The 20,984-nt window shown below is 39.9% G+C and overlaps 1 protein-coding gene across 3 annotated transcripts in view; it reads left to right on the top strand.

Annotated features, from left to right (window-relative positions):
- LOC119027124 (zeta-sarcoglycan-like) overlaps nt 1-20,984 on the top strand; it is a 40,476-nt gene that overhangs the window by 7,685 nt on the left and 11,807 nt on the right. For all 3 annotated transcript variants that reach the window (XR_005077304.1, XM_037112018.1, XM_037112017.1), the window contains 5 exons: nt 623-820; nt 5,628-5,729; nt 13,601-13,688; nt 15,016-15,138; nt 15,780-15,852. Coding sequence is in view for 2 of the 3 variants with exons in the window: in XM_037112018.1 (XP_036967913.1) it covers nt 623-820; nt 5,628-5,729; nt 13,601-13,688; nt 15,016-15,138; nt 15,780-15,852 (584 nt within the window). In the remaining variant the exon portion in view is untranslated. The remainder of the gene's footprint in view (nt 1-622; nt 821-5,627; nt 5,730-13,600; nt 13,689-15,015; nt 15,139-15,779; nt 15,853-20,984) is intronic.

Raw genomic sequence — 20,984 nt, 5'->3', positions numbered from 1 at the left:
AACGTTCCCACCTCTGGGTCAGGTATTCCCCCAACTGGTTGCTGACTTGTAATCAAAGAATCTTGAGTGATGATTCCCGTTTCCTGCGGTGGAATGAAACGCACCACTGTTTTCGCTTTGGGTTCTCTGATTTGGTTTAATCTTTTAATAAAATAAAGTCACCCAAATGACCTTGTCTTTTAGGCCTGGAGCTTGATGAATTGCTCTGCTCCTGGCTCCATTTGTAGGAATGTGTAGGGCTGATACACACAGGTATGTCAGAACAACAGTTGGAGAAATTTTCGCCAAAATAAAACCAGCAACCCTTATTTGAAGTTAAAAAAAAAAACAAAAAAAATCAGTTCCTTGTGTATGACAGAGTGAAATATTCCCTTCTCCCTCCATTTAATTAGCACGGGTGTTACAGGCTGTAGTAATACACCAGTGTACATTCATGCCATGCTCTCACCTTTTGTTCTTTATGTAGCACCTCTTTTGATAATTGTAGAAGTACACAGCCATGCCTCAGCCCAGAGTCAAGCTAATAACCTCTTACAGTATGTTACTGCTTCTACTGAGCGAGTCTATTCTCTACAGCCAACTAACATAAAGCCTGCTTTGTGTGTTTTTGTTTGTTTTCCAGATTACCCAGGAGCAGTTTATCCTCGCATCCCAGTCCCTGCACCTCCAGCGACCAGGGTGTGATGCCGGCGTGTACCCAGTGGGTCTGTACGGCTGGAGGAAAAGATGCATTTATTTCTTCCTGCTGCTGCTCCTGGTCACCATGATAGTTAACCTGGCCCTCACTGTCTGGATCATAAAGGTCATGAATTTCTCATTGGTGAGTTGCAGCATGGCATTGCCCAAAATGATGTGAATTATGATTATATTTGATACATTTCCATTATTCAAGGTGTACCCAGTATATGACTGACTGGTCCTGGAAAAGGGCTCCACTGTATGGCTGCAATTGCTGATTAATTTCATTGCCACTTACCTTCTCCATTATTTTTCAATTAATTTGATGTTCAGTTCTGCCTATGAATGTGTCAGAAGCTGAGAAATATGCCATTCAAAATTTCCCAGAGCCCGAGGTGATGTTTTCAAATGGCTCGATTGGTTTTAATATCCAATTCAATCTTAAATTTAAAACAATGTAAAAAAGAGAAAGGCAGCAAATCCTCACTTTTGAACAGCTGGAGCTTGATATGGATTTACCCTTACTATCAGGACTGGGGACTATTCAAAACTCACATACTTTCTCCTAGATCAGTAACAAAACCTGCTTACTTATTAATACAACCCATGATTTACTCTACCTTTTCAGAGCATTGAGATCAGGTTTTTTTTTTTAGGTTAAAATGGGATTCTTACGGTTGATTTCTGCTTTGGACAGTAGCCAGGCCGTCAGTGGTTGCCATCTTGCTAACACTGTGTTTGCAACAATAACAGTAACACCACAGGAAACCGCTTGGAGGGTACAAGTTGAAAAGTTTGTTAACCAACATAAACTTTAGAATTTGTAGGTCAAGTATGTTTTTTTCTGTATTTATTTTGACCCTAATACAAAAATCCTTACTGGGATAATTTATTCATTGGGGCCCAAATGTGTCACAGGCCCCATCTCTCTTGTTGTGTGCTTTGTCTCATCTGGATTTGATAGAGAATTAGAAAAGACTTGGCAGCAGGGCGGGTTGACACAGAATGTGTTAATCTCAGACGAAAACCAAACAGGCAGATGCTTCGAGCTCCTGTGACATTTCCAGGGACAATGCACACAATTTACCATTTTGTCAACAAACTTGCGATGGCAGCATCCCCCCTCTGTGACGGATGTGTCCCCTGACTCTTGCTATCACTCCTCTACTCCTTCTCCGCCCATCAATCTATGTCATGAGTAAAAGACCTTATCAGTGCTGTTGGTGTCGCTCCAGAAAATGTACTTCGCTGCTCCCCATCTCTCAGGACTCAGGCAGCTCAATAAGAAAACGTGTGCCAACTACACCCAGTTGTGTTTGTATAGTCGTCGGTTTTAAGTGGTAACTGGCATGAAAACATTGTTTCCCAGCTCCAAAAAAGCAGCCAGGCAACACCATCTCACCATTTCTGGCAAGACAGGTATTTGATCAGCTATCTTGGGACATCACACACACAAATGCACCTGATGACGGCTACTGCCTGAAAGCGTCAGTGCTAAAAATAAAGTTGCACCCAGAACTGCAAGAGCTACAACACCACTGGTACTGCTTACAAGGAAGATTGTGGAAATACAGGCGAAATTGTGAACGTGGTAGAAAACAAAACAAGTCTGCTAGAGATACAAATAAAATGCCAGATCATGCATTTGCTATACTACTAGCATCTCATATTTCCTGTCTGGTTAATTGCCAATCAGATAAACTGTAATTATGAGCAGCTAAGTGGGAAAAACCATCCACATCAGCCTTGGCCTTCTAATTCAGAGTCAGATGTGTTGGGAATCCTTGATATTGACTTCCACTTGGTGAAAAGAACCACAGACATGTCAATAAACTGTTGGCAGGATGGCTGTAAATACACCACAGCTGGCAGTTAGATCAAAATAAAATCTAATAATAACATTAATACAATCGAGTCGGCAATAATCTCTTATCTGGTTCCACTCTGTAAAAATCTGCTACAAATACACAACAAAAGTAGTTAATTTAGGCTGACTATCTGGTGTGACTACAAGGTTAACCACCTTGGAATAATACATGATCCTTCCCAAGTCAGAACACCGGTTGTTTTCTTGTTCTTTTCTTTCTGCTAACACTGCTTGAAAGCATCCAATGCACACATTAAAAAATCCCCAGGGTTATTTCCTCAGACTTTAGAAAGCTGCTCCAGAGCCACAGAAGACATTACACAGCTGTTTTTACAGGCTCATAACTAGTAAACTGACCCTTTATGCATAAAACCAGCTTTAAATCAGTCTGTTACTTTCATGGTCATGGCTTAATGTGGCCTTAGGCAAAAAATAAATAAATAAAAATCTGGTCATGATGAAAATAAGTTATTGGATATGAGATTGAATATGAAATATGGGGCACATTAAGGCAGCATTAGTAAATATGGATTGCTTATTTATGTCCTTAAAATACTGGACACTGCTAATTTCTGCACCAAACACATTCCATCTGTTTGCGTCGCCCGTCTGTGTGGACAGGATACATTTGTCCAACAGAGATGTGTGACTTGTTCATAGGTACGAAAATCAAGTCACATTGTGTGTTTTGCTTGAATGAAGAGTTATAATACAACGCAAACTGCCTCAAACAGGGTAACCTTGGGTGACGTGTATGGCTCCGAACTTTTCGTTCAAAAACTCACAAAAACAAAACCTGTATTTGTTCATTCCTTTCTTTCACTGATGCTGAGGAACTCTGAACTTTTGTAACGCCCTCCTGTTAGTCCTGCCTCACACCTGCACATCTGACTGACTGCAGTTTGTACTCAACTCCTCACACCCATCACATCACCTCCACTTCAGCACAGAAGTGACTTCATCTGGCTGCTGACATACAAAGAATGCCACACTGCCCCGCCCACCTCCTCCGCTCCTCTGACTTCGTCCTCCTAACTGTCCCTCCGCTCTGCCATGTATGATTGAGCTCTCCTCATTGTTCTCCACCTTCATAATTAACAATCTCCACCCAGGGCCCATCTGTTCATGCAGATCCTCACAAATCTGCCTTCAAACCTCGCTCTGCTCATTGTGATGTGGCAAGACATAACCTTGTCCAATTTCTACCGAATTATCTAACAGTAAAATCAGATCCTGAATAATTTCAATGTGAGCGGAAAATATGCAGTGAAGTTGCAGAGCCATGCTTCATTTGATATTTTGAACAGTGACAGTGAGGTTTCCTAAATTAAACCAATGGGTTATTCGGAGGAAGGCAGCCTAATCTTGCAGGACGACCTGAAAGATCGTCAACAAAATGTGATGACTTTTATCGGTTGGACTTTAGTTATACACTCCACTAAAGATGCACACAAAGTTTTAAGGGCCCGCATAATAGTTGGAGCCACTTTCCTTGGCAGACATTTGAATTTGTCATGGCAAGAGAAGCACAAGGTGAGGCAAATTTTGTTATCAATGACTCGGTTCCATGGAGTGTCCCAGTGAGCCAGTATTGCATAATACCCTGAAAAGGAGCCTGAAAGCAGCTCACTTAAGTGGAGTGCAGTCTTTTTTCAGTGTTATCAGTTCCACCTTTGCTTTTCCTGCAATGACAAGCCAAAATGTCTGCTACGTAAAAGGTCTGTTGACAAGGAACACAAGTTTGGAGGGCTTCCAGACTAGAATCATTTAGGGATAAAGTTGTATATTTTAGCACAGACATCTGTCTGTCTGAAATGAAAATGGATTAGCAGGCTCTTTGAACTTGATTGAGGTGTTTGAATCCATTACAGTGGACATTGAGCCAACACTAACTTTTCTTTAAAGCCCTGTTCACTAGTAGTTCTTGAGGAAGTCTGTGATCTTATGTTGCGTTCCAGTTGATGTTGGAAGTTGAAATTAATCTAGTTGGAGTTTTCAGCTTCCAAACTTCAAGCTTTCCAGGTAGACGATATAAAAAGTTAACCAAAGACTTGGCTGACTATGACAAAATGATATCTCTTTGGCAAGTGTGCATAGGAGTGAACTCTCAGAAGTGCGGCCCCACGGTATGTATCCATACAATGTTATGCATTTTATTTGACAGAACTTTTATAGGGCCCTATTATCTTGTGCAAACTTTTCTATCATGTTTTAATCTGGAAGCATATTGTCTGATACAACTTTTTATCTGATAGTCATATGGAATAGGTGCATTCCGACATTAAGTACCTCGTGTACGTACACTCACTACTACAACCACTCCCACTTCTGTTACTACTTGTGCATGTGGAAACATAAACATTGCTACCAAATGGGTACAAGTGAATTACAAAATCCTTAGCAGTAGCTGCACGCACACACAGAACAACGGAGCAACGAACAAAGGAGCTGCTAGACACTGGTCTGAAACTATTAACTTCGACAGACAAACTTAAATTCAGTTCTTTCATCCTCCTTTCATGCGTTGATATCTGCTGACTCATGCAGTCCCCATGGAGAGAAAAGCAGTGAGTCCCAGGAATAGTCCAAGGCGATTGGCTATCAGGGGAAGGGGGCAGCAATGATTGATAAGTGAGTGAGGTGAGTGAGTTAGTGGGGATATGAGAGCCTTTTGGGGGGCAGTTTCCACGCTGCTACCACTGCTTATAATAACAATTATTAAAATAAGTCACGTAAATCTGGACATCATCTGATTTATTCTTTTGTCATTTTCATGACTCCTCAACATCCAGAGCTGCCACATTAGCCTGGCTCTCCTCAGTCTACCTCCCGCTGCATGCTGCCTGTCACCCCGACACCACTGAGTGTCTGTGGCATTGTCACCTCCATGTCATGTCCTACTTCTTCTCTGTCACTCAGCACTGCCGCCTGTCCTTCGGGCCCGCCTGGCACGCAGCGGCTTCTACTCCTCCTAATGCACTTCAGCGACAGCAGGATTCAATTTTTTATAATCCGTTGAATCAAATCAGGACAATCTGCACTGCTTATCGCAACATCACTGATGCTCATAATTATGTTTCAGGACGGAATGGGAAACCTGCAGTTGAATCAGGATGGGATTCGCCTGGAGGGAATCTCTGAGTTTCTCCTCCCTCTCTATGTGAATGAGATCCAGTCCAGAAGGGTAAGTTGCTCCCTTTGCTCATCTCAAAAAAACTTTCCTTGTTAATCAATACACTGAAGCGCTGATGAACTAGAAATAACTACCATTGACAGAATTGTGTGTGTAAAGCTCTTGTGTGGAAAGAACTCCCTGCTGCAGACGAGCTGGTATTGATCTCACAGTGTTGAGGAAGTTATGATCAATTCATTAACAACAAAGGCCAACTTCCCTTTGAACCCTGACTTGACAATACTTTGATGTTACTTTATATTTGTGCCTGGAAGGAAGAGATTACGCTCCTTCTGTCTCCGTCCTGTGCTCCTCTCCTCCACCTCCTCATTTCCTGTCATCCTCCAGCAGTGCACTATCAGGGCCTCCCATCGGCAGGAGATGGGTAATAGGCTGCCTCTCGGCTCCTCTCAGGCCACATACAACCCAACAGGAGATTACAGGCGATTACAGAGGGACCAGAGTCCCCCTGCTGGATTTCCAATCAAGCCCACGCGATAAATTCCCCTCTTCCACTTCCTCCCTCCCCATTCTCTGCTTTGATGTTCAGTAGATTAACCAACACAGCTCCAGTGCAAAGTTGATCCAAATTTCCTTCTCCCACACGAATCACAGACGCTCAGTTGGATCATCCCCTTTTTCAGTGATTAGGCATGGTGCAGAAAGCAATTTCAAGCACTGGAAGCTAGGGTTCCATGTAAATTTGATTTTTTTTGAGGGACGTCGATGGAGGAAGTGGCTCGATAGTGGGCACAATTTGACACAGCAGATTGAGAAACAACTCGGAATTGCCCACTCTTGCCCTTTGATGTTCTAGTTGGAGCTAAATGTTGTTTTAAATATAACAGTCGCGTGTTTAGCAATAGCAAACACCTCAAGGCCATAGCAGACGGCCAAGTTGAACATCGGACAAAGCCAATATTTCATTCCACGGTGCAATACCACCTGCAGACATTTTTACTGTCTTGTTTTACAGACATGCTGTGCAGTGCCCCCTTATCTACCAGCACCAGAGATATTTGCCGGACAAAAATCTCATGTGGGTCACTCGATATTTCTCACCTGAGGAAATATGTCAGGCACTGGGAGAGCAAGGATTATGGTTATCCAATGAGTTTACACCACAGTGCACCGTGCTGTTCTTCAGTCAGATAACCAGCATTGATCAATAAGCCATTACCACAAACAGCAGTGACCTCTGTAGTGCACCATAGATATCTTAAGTTAATATAGTATGATTTTTTTTTTTTTCATAGAGTCCAAGCTGCTGTCAAGGCTGAACTCAAAGTAGTTTTAGTTTTACTTGTCATGGATCAATCAGTGCTTTGAATTTTCATCAATGGCTGAAGCCAGAAACTGTGAATACCAAGTGGAAATAGCTGCCTTGGTGTTTTTGGCAGGAACTCTGATGGTTGGCAGCATATTACAGGCTAAGTAGCTCTTAAATCTGCGCTCTCAGTAGCATGTTGTGAAATGAGAACTGGTAACTTTGCACGTACAGTCTGCACTGGTTGTAATCCCCGCCAAGCTATAAAAAGCACTTACAACAAATGTATTCTGCAGAGTTGCACTGCTCTAAATACAAATGATGTATTATACTATGTGGCTCTGCTAATGATACATAAATAAATATATGCATAAGAGTATACAGTAACTAAAGATACATTTGATTATTATTTAGTGATTTTGCAAAGACCTATCTATGATCAGGGTTGTGTTAGGGCTGTAACCACCAATTATTATAACAATTAATGATCTTCTCAACACTGATTATTGAGACCTAAACTGCACTAACAAAACATTTAACAATGGATTAAATTACTGCTTAACCCAACTCTGCTGTGTTTTATTCTTCTTTAAGCACTGTGTTGGTTTTACAAGCTGCAACTTCACAGCTTCATGTCCAACAGCAGGAGGCCACTGTTCAAACAAAAAACCTTTGCAGACTTCCTGTACGCCACGCTAAACAGCAGACAGACAAAGTTATTGACTTGCTGGTTAACACAGTTAAGCATTACTTTGCTAGAAGGTCAGATTATTTCCCTCAGGAGCTGACTGAGACTAACACAGATTTAAAGAGAGTGAATATTGGACTTGGAATTGCCAGGTGACCAAATACACAACTCCAGTGGGTGTAATGTTGCTCCACTTCTGCTGTTTGCCTTTTTATTGACAATATGGTGTGTTAAACTCTTGTTGCGCAGCACCAAGCCATTAAAAAAAAATTAAAAACGGTTTACTTCTCAAAATCATAAACATGTTTTTTCTATAGACCCCCTTTTCCACAAAATAAGATAAAATTATTCTCATCAAAATAGTCAGTTTTTTAAACTCAGTGCTATGGACATATTTTGATTGGAAGTCAAAGTATGGTTTAATAGAGTGGCGCAGTCTGTAGTCCCAAAACCAGGAAACAGGTTTGCATTTTTTAAAGTGCTAACATATCTTAATAATGGCAGTTGCTAACATGTGTCTAAAATGAGACTACAGTGGTTGTCAGGGACATTAAACGTCATCATATCGACCACGGAGACTCATCTACTCACTTGTCTGTCTTTACAGGTCGACTTTAGTTGCAAATATTCTGACTTTAACTTAACTTGTAGATTTATTAGTTTACAGAAAACGTGTTTAGTAATTGTTAAGTAAGATGCTTAGTGATGGTGATGATGTTTAATTACTGCAACCACAATCTAGTCTGTTTATAGCCTAACATTAGCTTTTTACTTTTTTTTTTTTTTTAAATACAAGGTTGTGATTTCCAAAGAGCTTATTTTTGTCAATAATCCAAAATTCAATTTAGAAAATCCCTTAGGCTCTCTGCTGAGGGAACCAATGTGATGCTAACTTCCTACAAATATGTCATCACTAAACCACTCTATACTAATCATGATACACTGTACAATGATAAAGAATGAGTCTAATATCATAGTGTTTTAAATTCTATCCATGACTATACAGGGTTTTTTACAATTAATATCTCATCCACAGCTGATGTTACAGATCAGGCTCCACTGCTTTAGTGTTGATGCCTCGAACTTCCCGCCTGCTCTGCAGCGCAGTCTGTGAACCCAGACGGTCACAATCGCTCTCTAAGTGTTGATCTTAACAGTGTGCTGCTGGCAGAAGCAGGTGAAATTTCAAGTGAGGTTGATTTCACACACTTAAACACTAGAATTCCATTGTTGCTTTCCACATGTGAATTGATGGGTACTGTGTGACACTCCTGCTGAAAGGTTCAAGTGTAAATTGGAGTAGAGACACTCAATATTATGATTGTTTTAATATGTGTGACTAATGTTGACCTCTTTGTGCAGCAGCTTTCAGTTAAACCTGTGCTGAGCTGTCTGTTGAGTCTGACAGGCAGATGGATAGATGGAATATACTGTATATTATTTTTCCTCAGCCTCGGGGCTTCCCATATGCAAGTCTGTCTGTCTATCCATCCGCCTGTCAGCTTTTATAGAGTGCACACACACACACACTTGAATTATTCAGGCAAAAAGAAACCAATATGAGGACAACGAAAAAGGACGACCTTAATGTCAAATGTTCCAAAATCCAGTTTACATTATAAATTTCAGGCGTATGATTGCCACAAAACAGCGCCAACTGTGAAAGTCACAATACTGTATAATTTTCCGGCATGTGAAATCAGTTTGACACTTGAAATTTCAACCGTCTGAAAGCAACAAAATGGCTGTAATTTCAGGCTTGATATCTGTGTTCCACTTGAAAATATGGCTGCAATGTTCTTTTGGCAGGTGGAATTTCAAGTGTTAAAACCGAATGTTACAGCAGGTTCTCTTTTCTTTCACTTTCCTCCCACGGAAACTTTACACAGTAATCCCTGTTCAAAGATTTATATATTACATATGTTGTCTGTGAGTTTTTAGAGTCATTAAGGTTTCTGTTAATGATGGTGTAATATAATGTAATAATAATGTAAGCTTCAGACGCTCAACAACGTTTGCATTTCTACAGTGTCTGGTTTTGCTTGGCAAATATCGAGAGTTAAATCAAAGATAATCTGTATCAGACATCCACGAGCACATTTGTTTTTGCAAAATCCATTGTTTTAATTTCTGGTAGAGTTTTTGCAGACACTTTGATGCAAATTAGGAGGGAGACAAACTTTAAGCCATTTCTTTTATCGGTGAATCATCATTAATGTATGAAACACGTTGGATGTTTTTCCATTTCAAATCTATTTCAACAGCTGACACGATCTATGTTCGGTTATTAAAAGAAAAGTAGATTTATAAAAGAGAAATAAATTGAAACCAAGTTTCTTGAACGCTTAACTAAATAATACAAAATGATCCAAACATCTAACCAAACCAAATCCAACCCACATTGAGACTACTAAAGTACAAATCAATTTTATTTCAATTAAATACCCTCTCTTATACCAGTATTTTGTATTTTATTTTGATAAATTCTATACACATGTATTTGTCATCTGTAACAAAATGCTTTTTGATGTATTTGTGCTCATCTTATTGTCGACTAACAGTTTTAATTACTTACTTATCCTCAATGCCGATGTTTCATTAATATCTCTACAAAATGTCAATGTACTAAGTCTTGGTTTCAGAGGTTTGTCTTGTATTCATCTCTTGTTATTCTCATGCATTAGCAGTAATGTCTGCTGCTGCTTGAGGACAACAGAGGTCAAACTAGATTTGATGAGCAGCAGTGATGTATTTTTACCACAGTGATCAGTCCACTTGAATTTGTTGTCTTTAGTGGTTTTATAAATTGATGTATTCAAGTTAATTCCAATCACAGACCACAGCGTATTTTATCTTTGTTAAAAACTACAAGAGCTGATTGAATTGCTTCTCTCAGATGTGTTCAGAGAAGAAAAAAATCAGCTGGTGAAGTGTTCAGCCTGCAGCCTCAGCCTTTGATTTAGTTGCACATACAGTCGTGAAAGCCCACTGCTGCAAACAGGAGGAGGACATACAGGACAACAGAGGCCAGGGGTGTGGAGCAATTACCATCAAGACACATGGAGGTCTCAAGTGCTATACTAAAATCTCAATTTCTGTGACCCCATCTCACACCCTGTTATGATAGCCCTGTGCAGGTCACCTCTGACAAGTTCATAATCTGCAGACAAATACTTCAGAATCCATGCAAATTATAATAAAGCCTGCAAGTATCACTTAATGTAGCTATGCAGAGGTGTAATGGCATAAATAGCCAAGAATAATTGTGATTATATTAACATTAAACTCATGATCAATCATTGCACTCATCATCGCCCTCCTGTTGTTTCTTTGTTTCGTATCACACTACAGTTTAAATTTATAAACAAGCGAAACCTCTGAAATTTCAGAGGATCTTTGCTTTGGACTGAAGTCTCTGCCTCAGTCTGAAAACAATGTGTGTATGAGGCAACACATCGCCCAGATCCAGTTTAGCAAATCTCTGCCTTTCAGTCTGTTGGCTCTCGTTTTGTTCCCTGGAGATGCTGACTCGTCTATAAATAGCATCAGATGCAGGTGTGTCTTTATTGGGATGAAACTTCTCCCTCACCTCACTCTCATAGTTGTACTGGAGATACATGACAAGGATGATTGTACACACCAGTGCCCAATTCAAATGTGCAGATGAGAGCTGAAGCCATCCACTTATTTAACACTCAGTTTATAATCAAAGCGATTTTTCTGCAGCAGTGCCTCAGAGATGCGAACATCCTTCAAACCCACTATGGTAGAACCCATTTAATTTGGCTAACAGTATTACACAGAAATACAGGGGCCTTTTTAATGTGAAAAATATTAAATATGCCCGAAAACATGTTCCAAAACAGGCTGTACCCTGCATTCAAAGAGCCCGCCTGCAGAATGAGTAAATTAAGACTTAATAGGCGTACCTTCTCAACTTGTGACATGTTTTCATCATTATATTTACTTGTTCAGTTTAGTATGTAAATTGGCTTCTCGCACAACACTCAGATATAATTAAAATTTAAATATATTTATGCAAATATTTGGTTGGGATTACAGTTAAACCCTGAGCTCTTTATCTATGCTTTAAAAGGTCTGCATTTTATTTTGCACTCACAGAACGATAGCACCGTCGTATGCAGTCGCTTTGTTTTCAGCTATTCCATCGAAGCGGTGCGGCTTGGTCTCGCTTCTCGCCTGTGATGTTATTCATTGTATGCAGGGAAGCATCCTTTGCCTTACAGCAGCCATGGTAATTTTTCAGTCTGACGGGGCCCGTTGCACCTTCAACAACAGGCTCCATTTATGTGCATTTGCTCTGATCTGCACTTGACCTTCCTCAACAGGCGCAGTGACTAAAAAGCCTTTTATGTGATCCCAAAGAAGTGTGGAGGAGAGCAACAGCGTCTCAGTCATGGCCCCTCAGGAAACAGTTTAGGACCTATAAACTCTTTAAAGGGATACTTCACATCGAGAACTCAGATTTCTTTGTGATTCTGTGCTTCCTGACGAACTTCCGTTCATGATACGCATTTATATTGGGAAGGAGCAAACGGGGAATGAAATCAACTGAATGACCTCTCCAAAGTTAAACAGCACAAACTTTAAATAATCTGCTACAATTTGATGCCTGTTTTAGGAGAGCATTAGGTTAATCAAACATGTTAGACTGTATCAAGGCATGATTATTAGTCCAATTATAAACTATAACCAAATGTCAATTTTGATTACAAATAATATGACAGTTGATTTGAACTCCCGATTCCCTCACATCTCTGCTCATGTTTCTCTCTGAGTGCACCATCAGAGTTCCAACTATTTGTTCTGACAAATGCAAACTCAAGAGCGCTGACCTTTTTTGGGAAAAAAGGGACAAAATGGGGAGTCCAAAATGGAAGATCCCATTATCAAAAAACAGATGCAGTATGGTTTGCAGTAAGTCATAAGACAGATGTCATACAAATGTTTTTTGAATTATGTTAAAACTAAAGTTACTGATACTTTCATTTAATGATATAATGATAGACAGCAAATATCTAGTCAACTGCGATACACTGAAGCGTTCCTCCACTCAGGATTACCACCAAAAATAAGATAACACAAATAAGATAAATGAATAATAAATCGGCAAATTGTTGAACTTGTCCAGCGCCCATCTAGTTAGGGTGCTCAGTCAGAAACACAACATGCAGCAACAACAAAACTAACAAACGAGATTACATCGACACTTAACTAAAGGCCACTAATATAGACACAAACTGAACCACATCTACCTCACCTCATGGACGTTCAGATCCCAGACGAGCCCCCAGTTGTTGCGGCCAGGGCCCAGGGGAAACCCTGGCGCTACGTGAAAATGAGACGCCCCTCTTCCTGTCCTCCAAGCAACACCAGCAGCAAAGCATTTTTTAGGGTTTCATTCAGAAACACATCTCACACACAAACAGACACACTGGCAGAGGAGCACCCACAAGAACTGCTGACGAGCCGGCCTCTAAACCCCTGGCTGCGAGGCTGGAACCAATCAGCTCTATGGACAACCCACAATCACTCAAACACACCTGCAACCAATCACACACATTCAGGTAACAGAGAGAGTTATTCAAGTAGAGAGACAAGCACATCCAATAGAAACATTTATATGACCTCCAGGGTTATAACAGTCATACTCTTTTGGGTTCAACACTTAGCATAACACATAATAATTTAATCCATTGTTAATACAAAGTCAGTGATTAAAACAGTGTTAAAGTTTTTGCGCACATGTTAGCTGCTTTAAATATACCAGTGGCATCATGACAAAGAAAAGAAAAGAGAGACGTAACTATTGGTTTTCCCTCCATTATAAGATCCTAACACATTTCTTTTTCTTCTGTCTTCCTCCCTCTCTCTGTCTTTCTCTTGCCACATTCCTGCTTCCCCTAGGACAGCTTGTTGGTCTTGCGGTCAGAAAAGAATGTGACGCTGAACGTCAGGAACGACCAAGGCCAGCTGACCGGTCAGCTCACAGTGGGTGAGTCTCCAGTTCTTATGTCTGGACTGATTTATTTGGGAGCCATTTCATTTGAGATGATGAATTGCCACTCGCTGATGGAAACCACATACTAAGGTAGTTGAAACATGGGGTTCAACAACTGTCTGTTTTGTGCCATTTTTTATTTCTTGTTAAAAGAGATCATGTAATTAGCTGGCCTGCGTGTTTGTTTTCACTGAAGTTTGGCCTTTATTTCTCTCTCTATTTACAACTTATTAAAAGTGATCTTATATTAATCTTGCCATGACTGTAAATTGCCTGATTTATCTTATTTTATTAATGACTTTAATCAAGATTAACGCAACATTTCATCTTTAAAACCTCTAATCATCTCTGTGCCTTTTTATAAAAAAGAAAGACTGTAGTTTCTTCCAGACAGTAACCTTTGGTGCACTTAATGAAAGGACAATGGATTCTTCTTATTATCATCAAGCTCAACCATCAGTCAGTCCAAATTACCAAAGTAATTTACATGATTAATGACCACTGGAAAGCAAATGACCTGCTTATTAACATTAATAGCTATTGATCTTGGCCAACATAAGTTGAGAATTGATGCTGATTTGACAAGACTGGTGATATGACACTTTTTGGACACACTTGACCTTCCTTCGAAAATTAGTGCCTGCTTTTGTAGAAAGTGCTTTTTGTCTGAAATGAGATGAAACTTGGCGAGAATAATTACATTCCCCTGCCGTCGCAGCCCATGGATTAATGAAAGAGAGAGGGGGGTTCGCCGGGAAGGGAGACGCTAAAAAGTTTCTGCATGCACATCTGGAAAAACACCAAAGTCTGGAGAACTGGAATTAATATTCCTCACCAGCGGAACCGATTACTGATTTCTCTTCATCTATTGTAAAAGCATAGCTGATCCAGCTTTGTTAAACGCCTTTCATTTGCACAGCAAGCACTCTGCACAGTATTTCAGATTGCTCACTTGCCGAAACATGGTTTCCCAAAGCTGATTTGCAAGGCCAGAAAAAACACAAGGCAACCTTTATTTGACAGCACCATTTACAAAAAGAACATTACTGTTGGATTTGTGGACTGATACAACCTTTTGGCTGGAAATCTGTTCTTTAATCCTTTTTAATTATCACACTAATTTAAATGACCAGTCCTGGAAATGTTCATAAAGTATTGAACAATGCAGCCACTCTAAACAAAGATAAATAGGTTGAATTATCAGTGTACAAATGCTGCAATTTGATTTCCAGCACCTTGCTTAAAGTGCAGGCAGCAACATCTGCAGTTGTTGTTTTGCTGAAAGCCAGAAGCTCCTTTGAGGATGTCTCTCTTTCTGCAGGACCTGAGGCTGTGGAGGCCCAGTGTCAGAGGCTGGAGGTACGAAGTAAAGATGGAGGCAAACTGCTGTTCACTGCAACTGAAGAGGAGGTCATCATGACGACTGAAAAGTTCATCATCACAGGTAAAATGTTCTTTACTGTCCCTTGCTGCATGTGTACAGTATGCTAAACGCTCTCTGGTATCACGATGAGCCTGTGATGAAACAACTTGTTAAGAGCATTATTGATATTGAGAAATCACAAAAGGCGTCTTGACCAGTAATTTTACAGGGAGGTTTACTTTGTGATCACCTTGTTTCTGAATGCAGATTACCCTGATAATGAAAACTCAACACCATCAACTTATTGTCAATGTGTTTTATAGTCCGAACCCTAGTACGCACAAATGCAGTGCCGCGAGCGAGAGGCTGTGACAAGTGCAAGCACCACCCTGCTGCTTCAGTTGACTAGACAGTGACTGATGTCTCCTGTCCTAGCTATTGCAAAGTCTTATGGTTGGTCCTTTTTGCTTTCACAAAACTGGAGCTCACTCACACAAGAAGATTGATCTTGGTTATTCAGTCCATACCAGGGTTTGATTGATACCAACAGAAACAAACAGGGTGTTAAAGAGCCATAAGACATTTTTTGAAACAGTTTTTTGTGTCATACACACATTAAGTACTAAGTATTGATTTATTAGATTGGTGGTATCTTAAGTATTGATTTATTAGATTGGTGGTATCTTTTGCTGAATTTTAAAAAGGTTTTTTTTTTCTGCAAGGCTCGGAAGGCGCTGTGTTTGGACACTCAGTAGAAACTCCCCTGATCCAGTCGAGGGCTTCTGAAGACCTTAAGTAAGTTCACATTCATTGACTTTACAGAAATTCATTAAAGCTTAATGCCACATGTTCATATCCTGTTCAATTAAAATGAAGATCTTGAAATGATGATGATAAATGTTCCATGGCATTTCAAAGTCGATGCCTGCGCTAAGGGGGGAAAAAAAAAACACGTGGCAGGAACCATTATTCACCAGGATCATTATTCTCAAGCATCTACTGGTTGGCTCGTTATCACACAAATTTAAAACTAGATTTGACCATTATATTAATTTCACAGCTGAGGGGTGAGCTAATTGGTTAGTTATTCTCTGTAGCAGTCACGAATTGATTAAAGCATCGAGAGAGCATTGGGGAAGTGGGTAAGGTTGAGATGCTTATTAGACTTGTACACGCCCGTGCATGTGATCCCCACTGCACTCCGCCTGGGGCTCTGAGCCCTGTGTCGGTCCATTAACGAGCTATAACGAGTTTGGTTTGTTGTCCACCTTACTGGTCCTGAAGGGAGGGCTGGGATCAAAGTTGGCAGAAAAAGCAGTGTTCTGGCATCTAATTCCTCCAGAGTGAGAGGAATACTGATGAGGTCCACTTTAAAGCGAGCACACACACTCTTGCGCTGGACTGACACACACAGGCTCAGCTCAGGGGTGACCATCTGCAATGTGGTCAAAATCTTAACGAGAGGCAAGCGAACGGGAGAGAATTCAAAAGCGCCAACGTGTCCTGTGCTTCAGCAGGATTCTGATTTACTTCCATTTAAATGCATATTTGATCAAACATATTTAATTTATGCCTTGTCACAGTTTGATTGTGTTTGTGTGCTTTAATTTAAAACGTATTGCGTTTTTCAAGAATTCACAATTCCTCCAGGCTGCTTCGAAATGACAGGCTTCCTTCTCTGAAATATTTGCAAACAAGCAGACGAACAAATATAACTGTCAGGGCTTCAAATAAATGCTCCTTTTATCTAAACCCAATTTATTTTCCAAACACCACATCAGAGAATATTTTTATATTAAGTCATACAGTAGTATTAAAAAAGCAAAATGGAGAAATCATGTGGGCCATTAATTCAAGCCCAACAACAGTTTTTGTCATCATGTTGTTATTATTTTTTTTAATTCTCAGAGTCTAATTTGGCCGTGAGGAAAGTAAACAAGCCACCATCACTGCAGCAGCATCTCACTTGTGAACCTGTTCAATGCTGTTCACTTTTTAATTGTTTTTGAGCAGCTTTTACTGGAAAACGTGCAGTTTATCCTGTCATCTGTTAATACATGATCATCAAAATGCTGCTGGAACCACGGAAAACATCTGAAGCTTTTGATCAACATTTTTCTTTTCTTTTAACATTCATATAACCAAAACCACACTCTGCATAGTTACAATCCTTTGCTGTGAAGAAGAGAATTTTACTTTTCATTAAAGGTTTATTGTATTTTTCTACAAGATCAAATAATCGTCAGTGGATGAGCAATGATCAAAGTTGAAGTGTAGGACAGGAAAAAATTATATATTTGGCAGAAAATATGCTTAAAAATATCACCTCATCATTTATAGTAAACAGCAAATTGAGAAAATGTTTTAAAGAACACACAGATCTACACAGCTCATATCCTTCCTGTGTGGACAAGAGTTGCATGTAAATATTATCTTTCCTTCCAAAAATGATTTCATTTCCAATTCCAAACCAGAGTTTTGGGGCAGATTGCCTTCATCCATTGGAGGGGTGATTGCCAATCATTGCCAATTACACAATTATCACTGATTTAGTCTGACAATTTTACCTATGTTTTGCAAAAATTGACTCAAACGCAACACACTCATAGTCGGCAGGTAACACAACAAAAAGTAAACTCTGAACTTTGATGTAACCAAAGCCATAGTCCAGAAAATCAAAAAGCTAACACAAAAGGCTGGCAACAAAACGGGAGTAATCCACAAGTTTAAACATTAAACACACCACAAACCAAAAAAATAAAGTTCAAAGCTGAAACAAACGCAGGTATAAGATCAGACAAGGAAAAGCAGAGACATGAGATAAAAGCAGACAGACCAACAGAGAGTGAGGAAAACAGGCTTAAATACACAGGGAGTGATTAACTAATGGAAGACATTAGTGAAGGAAAAGGAAACAAAGACAGGAAGTGGAAAGAACATGACACGAGGATAAACTTTCTACATCAAACAAGAAATCACAAAACTAAAACGTGGGACCACAACACGATGTTCTCAGTTTGTGACCCATTGAAAATAACTTAAGTCTTCTTAAGAAGTAGGGACGAAAGAAATAAAGAATAAAGCAGCTATTATGCATCTTCAGCTGCTTGTCAGAGGGTTGAACACCATCGGAACCATCCTTCTGACCATCTCTATAATCTACCATCTGACATGATGTGACACTTGTCTTACCTTTGATGTAAACAAACACACAACACTATAAAAACCTTCCAGGAGGGACAGTCTGAGATGTACGCCTCTGTCTCCAGATTCAGCCGTCATCACAACTCCACATTTGAGTGTGGATGCTCAGAAAAACCAAAAAACACTTTTTCCAACATGGACTGACAACACATTGCACAATGTAGCTTGTACAATCTCTTCTGGTGGCAGGTGATTCATCTACAATCCTGTGTAATATGATTTGACATAAAGACCCAGTCCCCATCATTTAGCAGAAAATCAGCACCATCTGTGACAACTCACTCTGTGGTTGCTTTTAATGGTACCAAAGCAGACAGTTTTTCATTATAAATCCAGACAGTAAATTATGAGCTGGCACAGCTGGATGATTGATTACACATGTGTAAATCTAATTCATCATCCAGTATGATGACATCATACCATATAATTAGGGTGACAGTAGAGACTCTGTCAAATATAAAATGAAAAACATACCCGTGTTATCACAAAGATGGAGGTTTCTTTTAAAAAGCCACAGTCTGTGTCACAACTGGCATCTCCTCCAACATTATTTATAGATGTGGCTCAGGGACCTTTCAGCCATCTCTCCACAACCCTACACTTGAACCCTCTTTGTAAACCACTCGCCACCTGTTAGTAAACCCCTGCGGATGATACAGATCCGGTTTGGCTCACGTCCATGTCGCCCTTCACTTCCTCTTTGAAGAAATATCGTTTTCTCTCTTTGTGATGCGTTTTTATTTCACTGCATGCCAAGTGTAATCTGGGAGAGGAACAGAGCTGCGATGGAATCAAAGAAGCCACCTGAGATCTTCCTCTACTTTGAAGCACCTGTTCTTATCCCTGAGCTCTGTATCTGTGTACGCTGGCGCTCAAGTTTGTCTTTATTTGTCATCATCGGAAGCTGCTTCTGAATATTTTAATATACTGAGTTTAATGATTCTGCTGGCTTTTAATTACTTTTCGGTTTCTACAATTTATCTATGTGTGCTTCAAATTGGTCTGGTAGTTGCAATCTATAAAGGCTCATTAAGTGACGGTGATACACGGGTTTATATTCCCACTGGATACTTTCATACAACAACAACTGAATGATACTTGAGATGGTCATTATTATGCTACAATAGCCAAACCAGGAATCCTTTGTATAGCAGTATTATTCAGTCAGGTGCTGGTGAAAGGTGGTTTTAAGCAGAGTTTTGGTCCATAATAAAAAAATGCCAACGTAAAGTTCAGTTAGCATACAGTATCTATATCAAGAGAATATGTGAATGATTGTTAGACACCTTTCTGTGCATTTACTGTTGTCTGAAGTTGTTGCTACAGTTTGTATAGAGATGTGCGCTATGTAAGAAAATATTTTATATAGATATCACAGCAAAAGACTAAGCCAAAAAAAAAAAAAGGAATTTATTGTGGACTTTTACTCAACAGAAAATGAAACCTAAAAAAAAAATAAATTAAAGTTTTGATTTGTTTTGAACTGTTGTTCAGACAAAATGAAACATTTGAAGATGTCAGTTTGGGCTCTTGGATATAAGAGCATTAAACTAGCAATGTTAGCAGGATGGAATAATGTTACTGCATTTGTAGAAGCTAAATGTGTGTGTGTATCAATTAAAATTCCTAATTTCCCAGACCCCAAGGTGACGTCTTCAAATTCAAACAAAGTCTGAAACACCAGAATCAGTAATTCTCTGTCAATAGAACTATTGATTTATCAACTAATCATTGAGGCTTTAGTGAAGAGAGACTCTTATGAGGCAGAGTCAGTAGTGCAGAAGGTTAACAGCTGAGTGGTGTGATTGATTTAAAGTCCATTAGTTGTTTTGGTCCCCCTATACTCGTATTTCACTCTTTTCTTTACTCCTCAGTGCATCCTCTTTGTCAGCTGACACACCCAAACCCAGGAAACATGTTTGTGTTTGGTGACTCGTGAAGAATGGCACCTGCGCTGAGGAGCGATCAGGAGCAGAGGCCTTGATGTTGAGGTCTCTAAAACAAGGGCAGCGCAGTAATAAAGTGGATATAGTCCCACAGAGGAGACATGTCAGTTTGTCATGTCCTGCTCTCTGCTCACAGCTTCATTACTTCTTAGTCATAGCTCTTGTGGGGCTCTGATCAGCTCCTTCACCTGACAGTCACCTCTCAGTTTCACTCTCAAAATACCCTCCAGCGCTGACTGTTGAGGACAGAAATCAAGATGGTTAATAGCAGGAAATTTGGCTCCGAGGATTCATGTTTTCACTCCCCAGCTGACTGCCCACTCAGTTTGATAATAGAAGCAGCTTCGAACCAGATATTACAGGCCTAAATATGAAAATATTTCTGTCAATTACATAATCGGATCATTTTGCATCGTACTCCGGAGGATGGTGCTCTGATTCCTGATGCACATGGCCCAAATCCATCTGAGCAGGCAGGGAAGCTCCGTGATAAATGCTGTGATATTCACTTGGTAAAGCTGCAGTGTAGTTTCACTGAACATTTCGCTGTGATCATCGAGTTTGTTCACATTCACAGAGACTTGGTATTCTCTTGACATGTATGTAGGACAGATGGTTCATGGATGTCTGATCAATGCAACAAGAAATCTCCAGGTCTCAACAAGAACATATTTATTTCTTGCGTGCTGTAATAAGAACGCTGCTTAAAACTCACATGGGAATCTGAAGGGAGACAAGTCTGACATTAAGAAGCAAAGGCAGACCAGACAGGATTTG

Source organism: Acanthopagrus latus, chromosome 10, assembly GCF_904848185.1.
Source record: "Acanthopagrus latus isolate v.2019 chromosome 10, fAcaLat1.1, whole genome shotgun sequence".
Lineage (NCBI taxonomy): Eukaryota > Metazoa > Chordata > Actinopteri > Spariformes > Sparidae > Acanthopagrus > Acanthopagrus latus.
The sequence above is the reverse complement of the archived record's forward strand: the minus strand, read 5'-3'. Positions and strand labels throughout refer to the sequence as shown.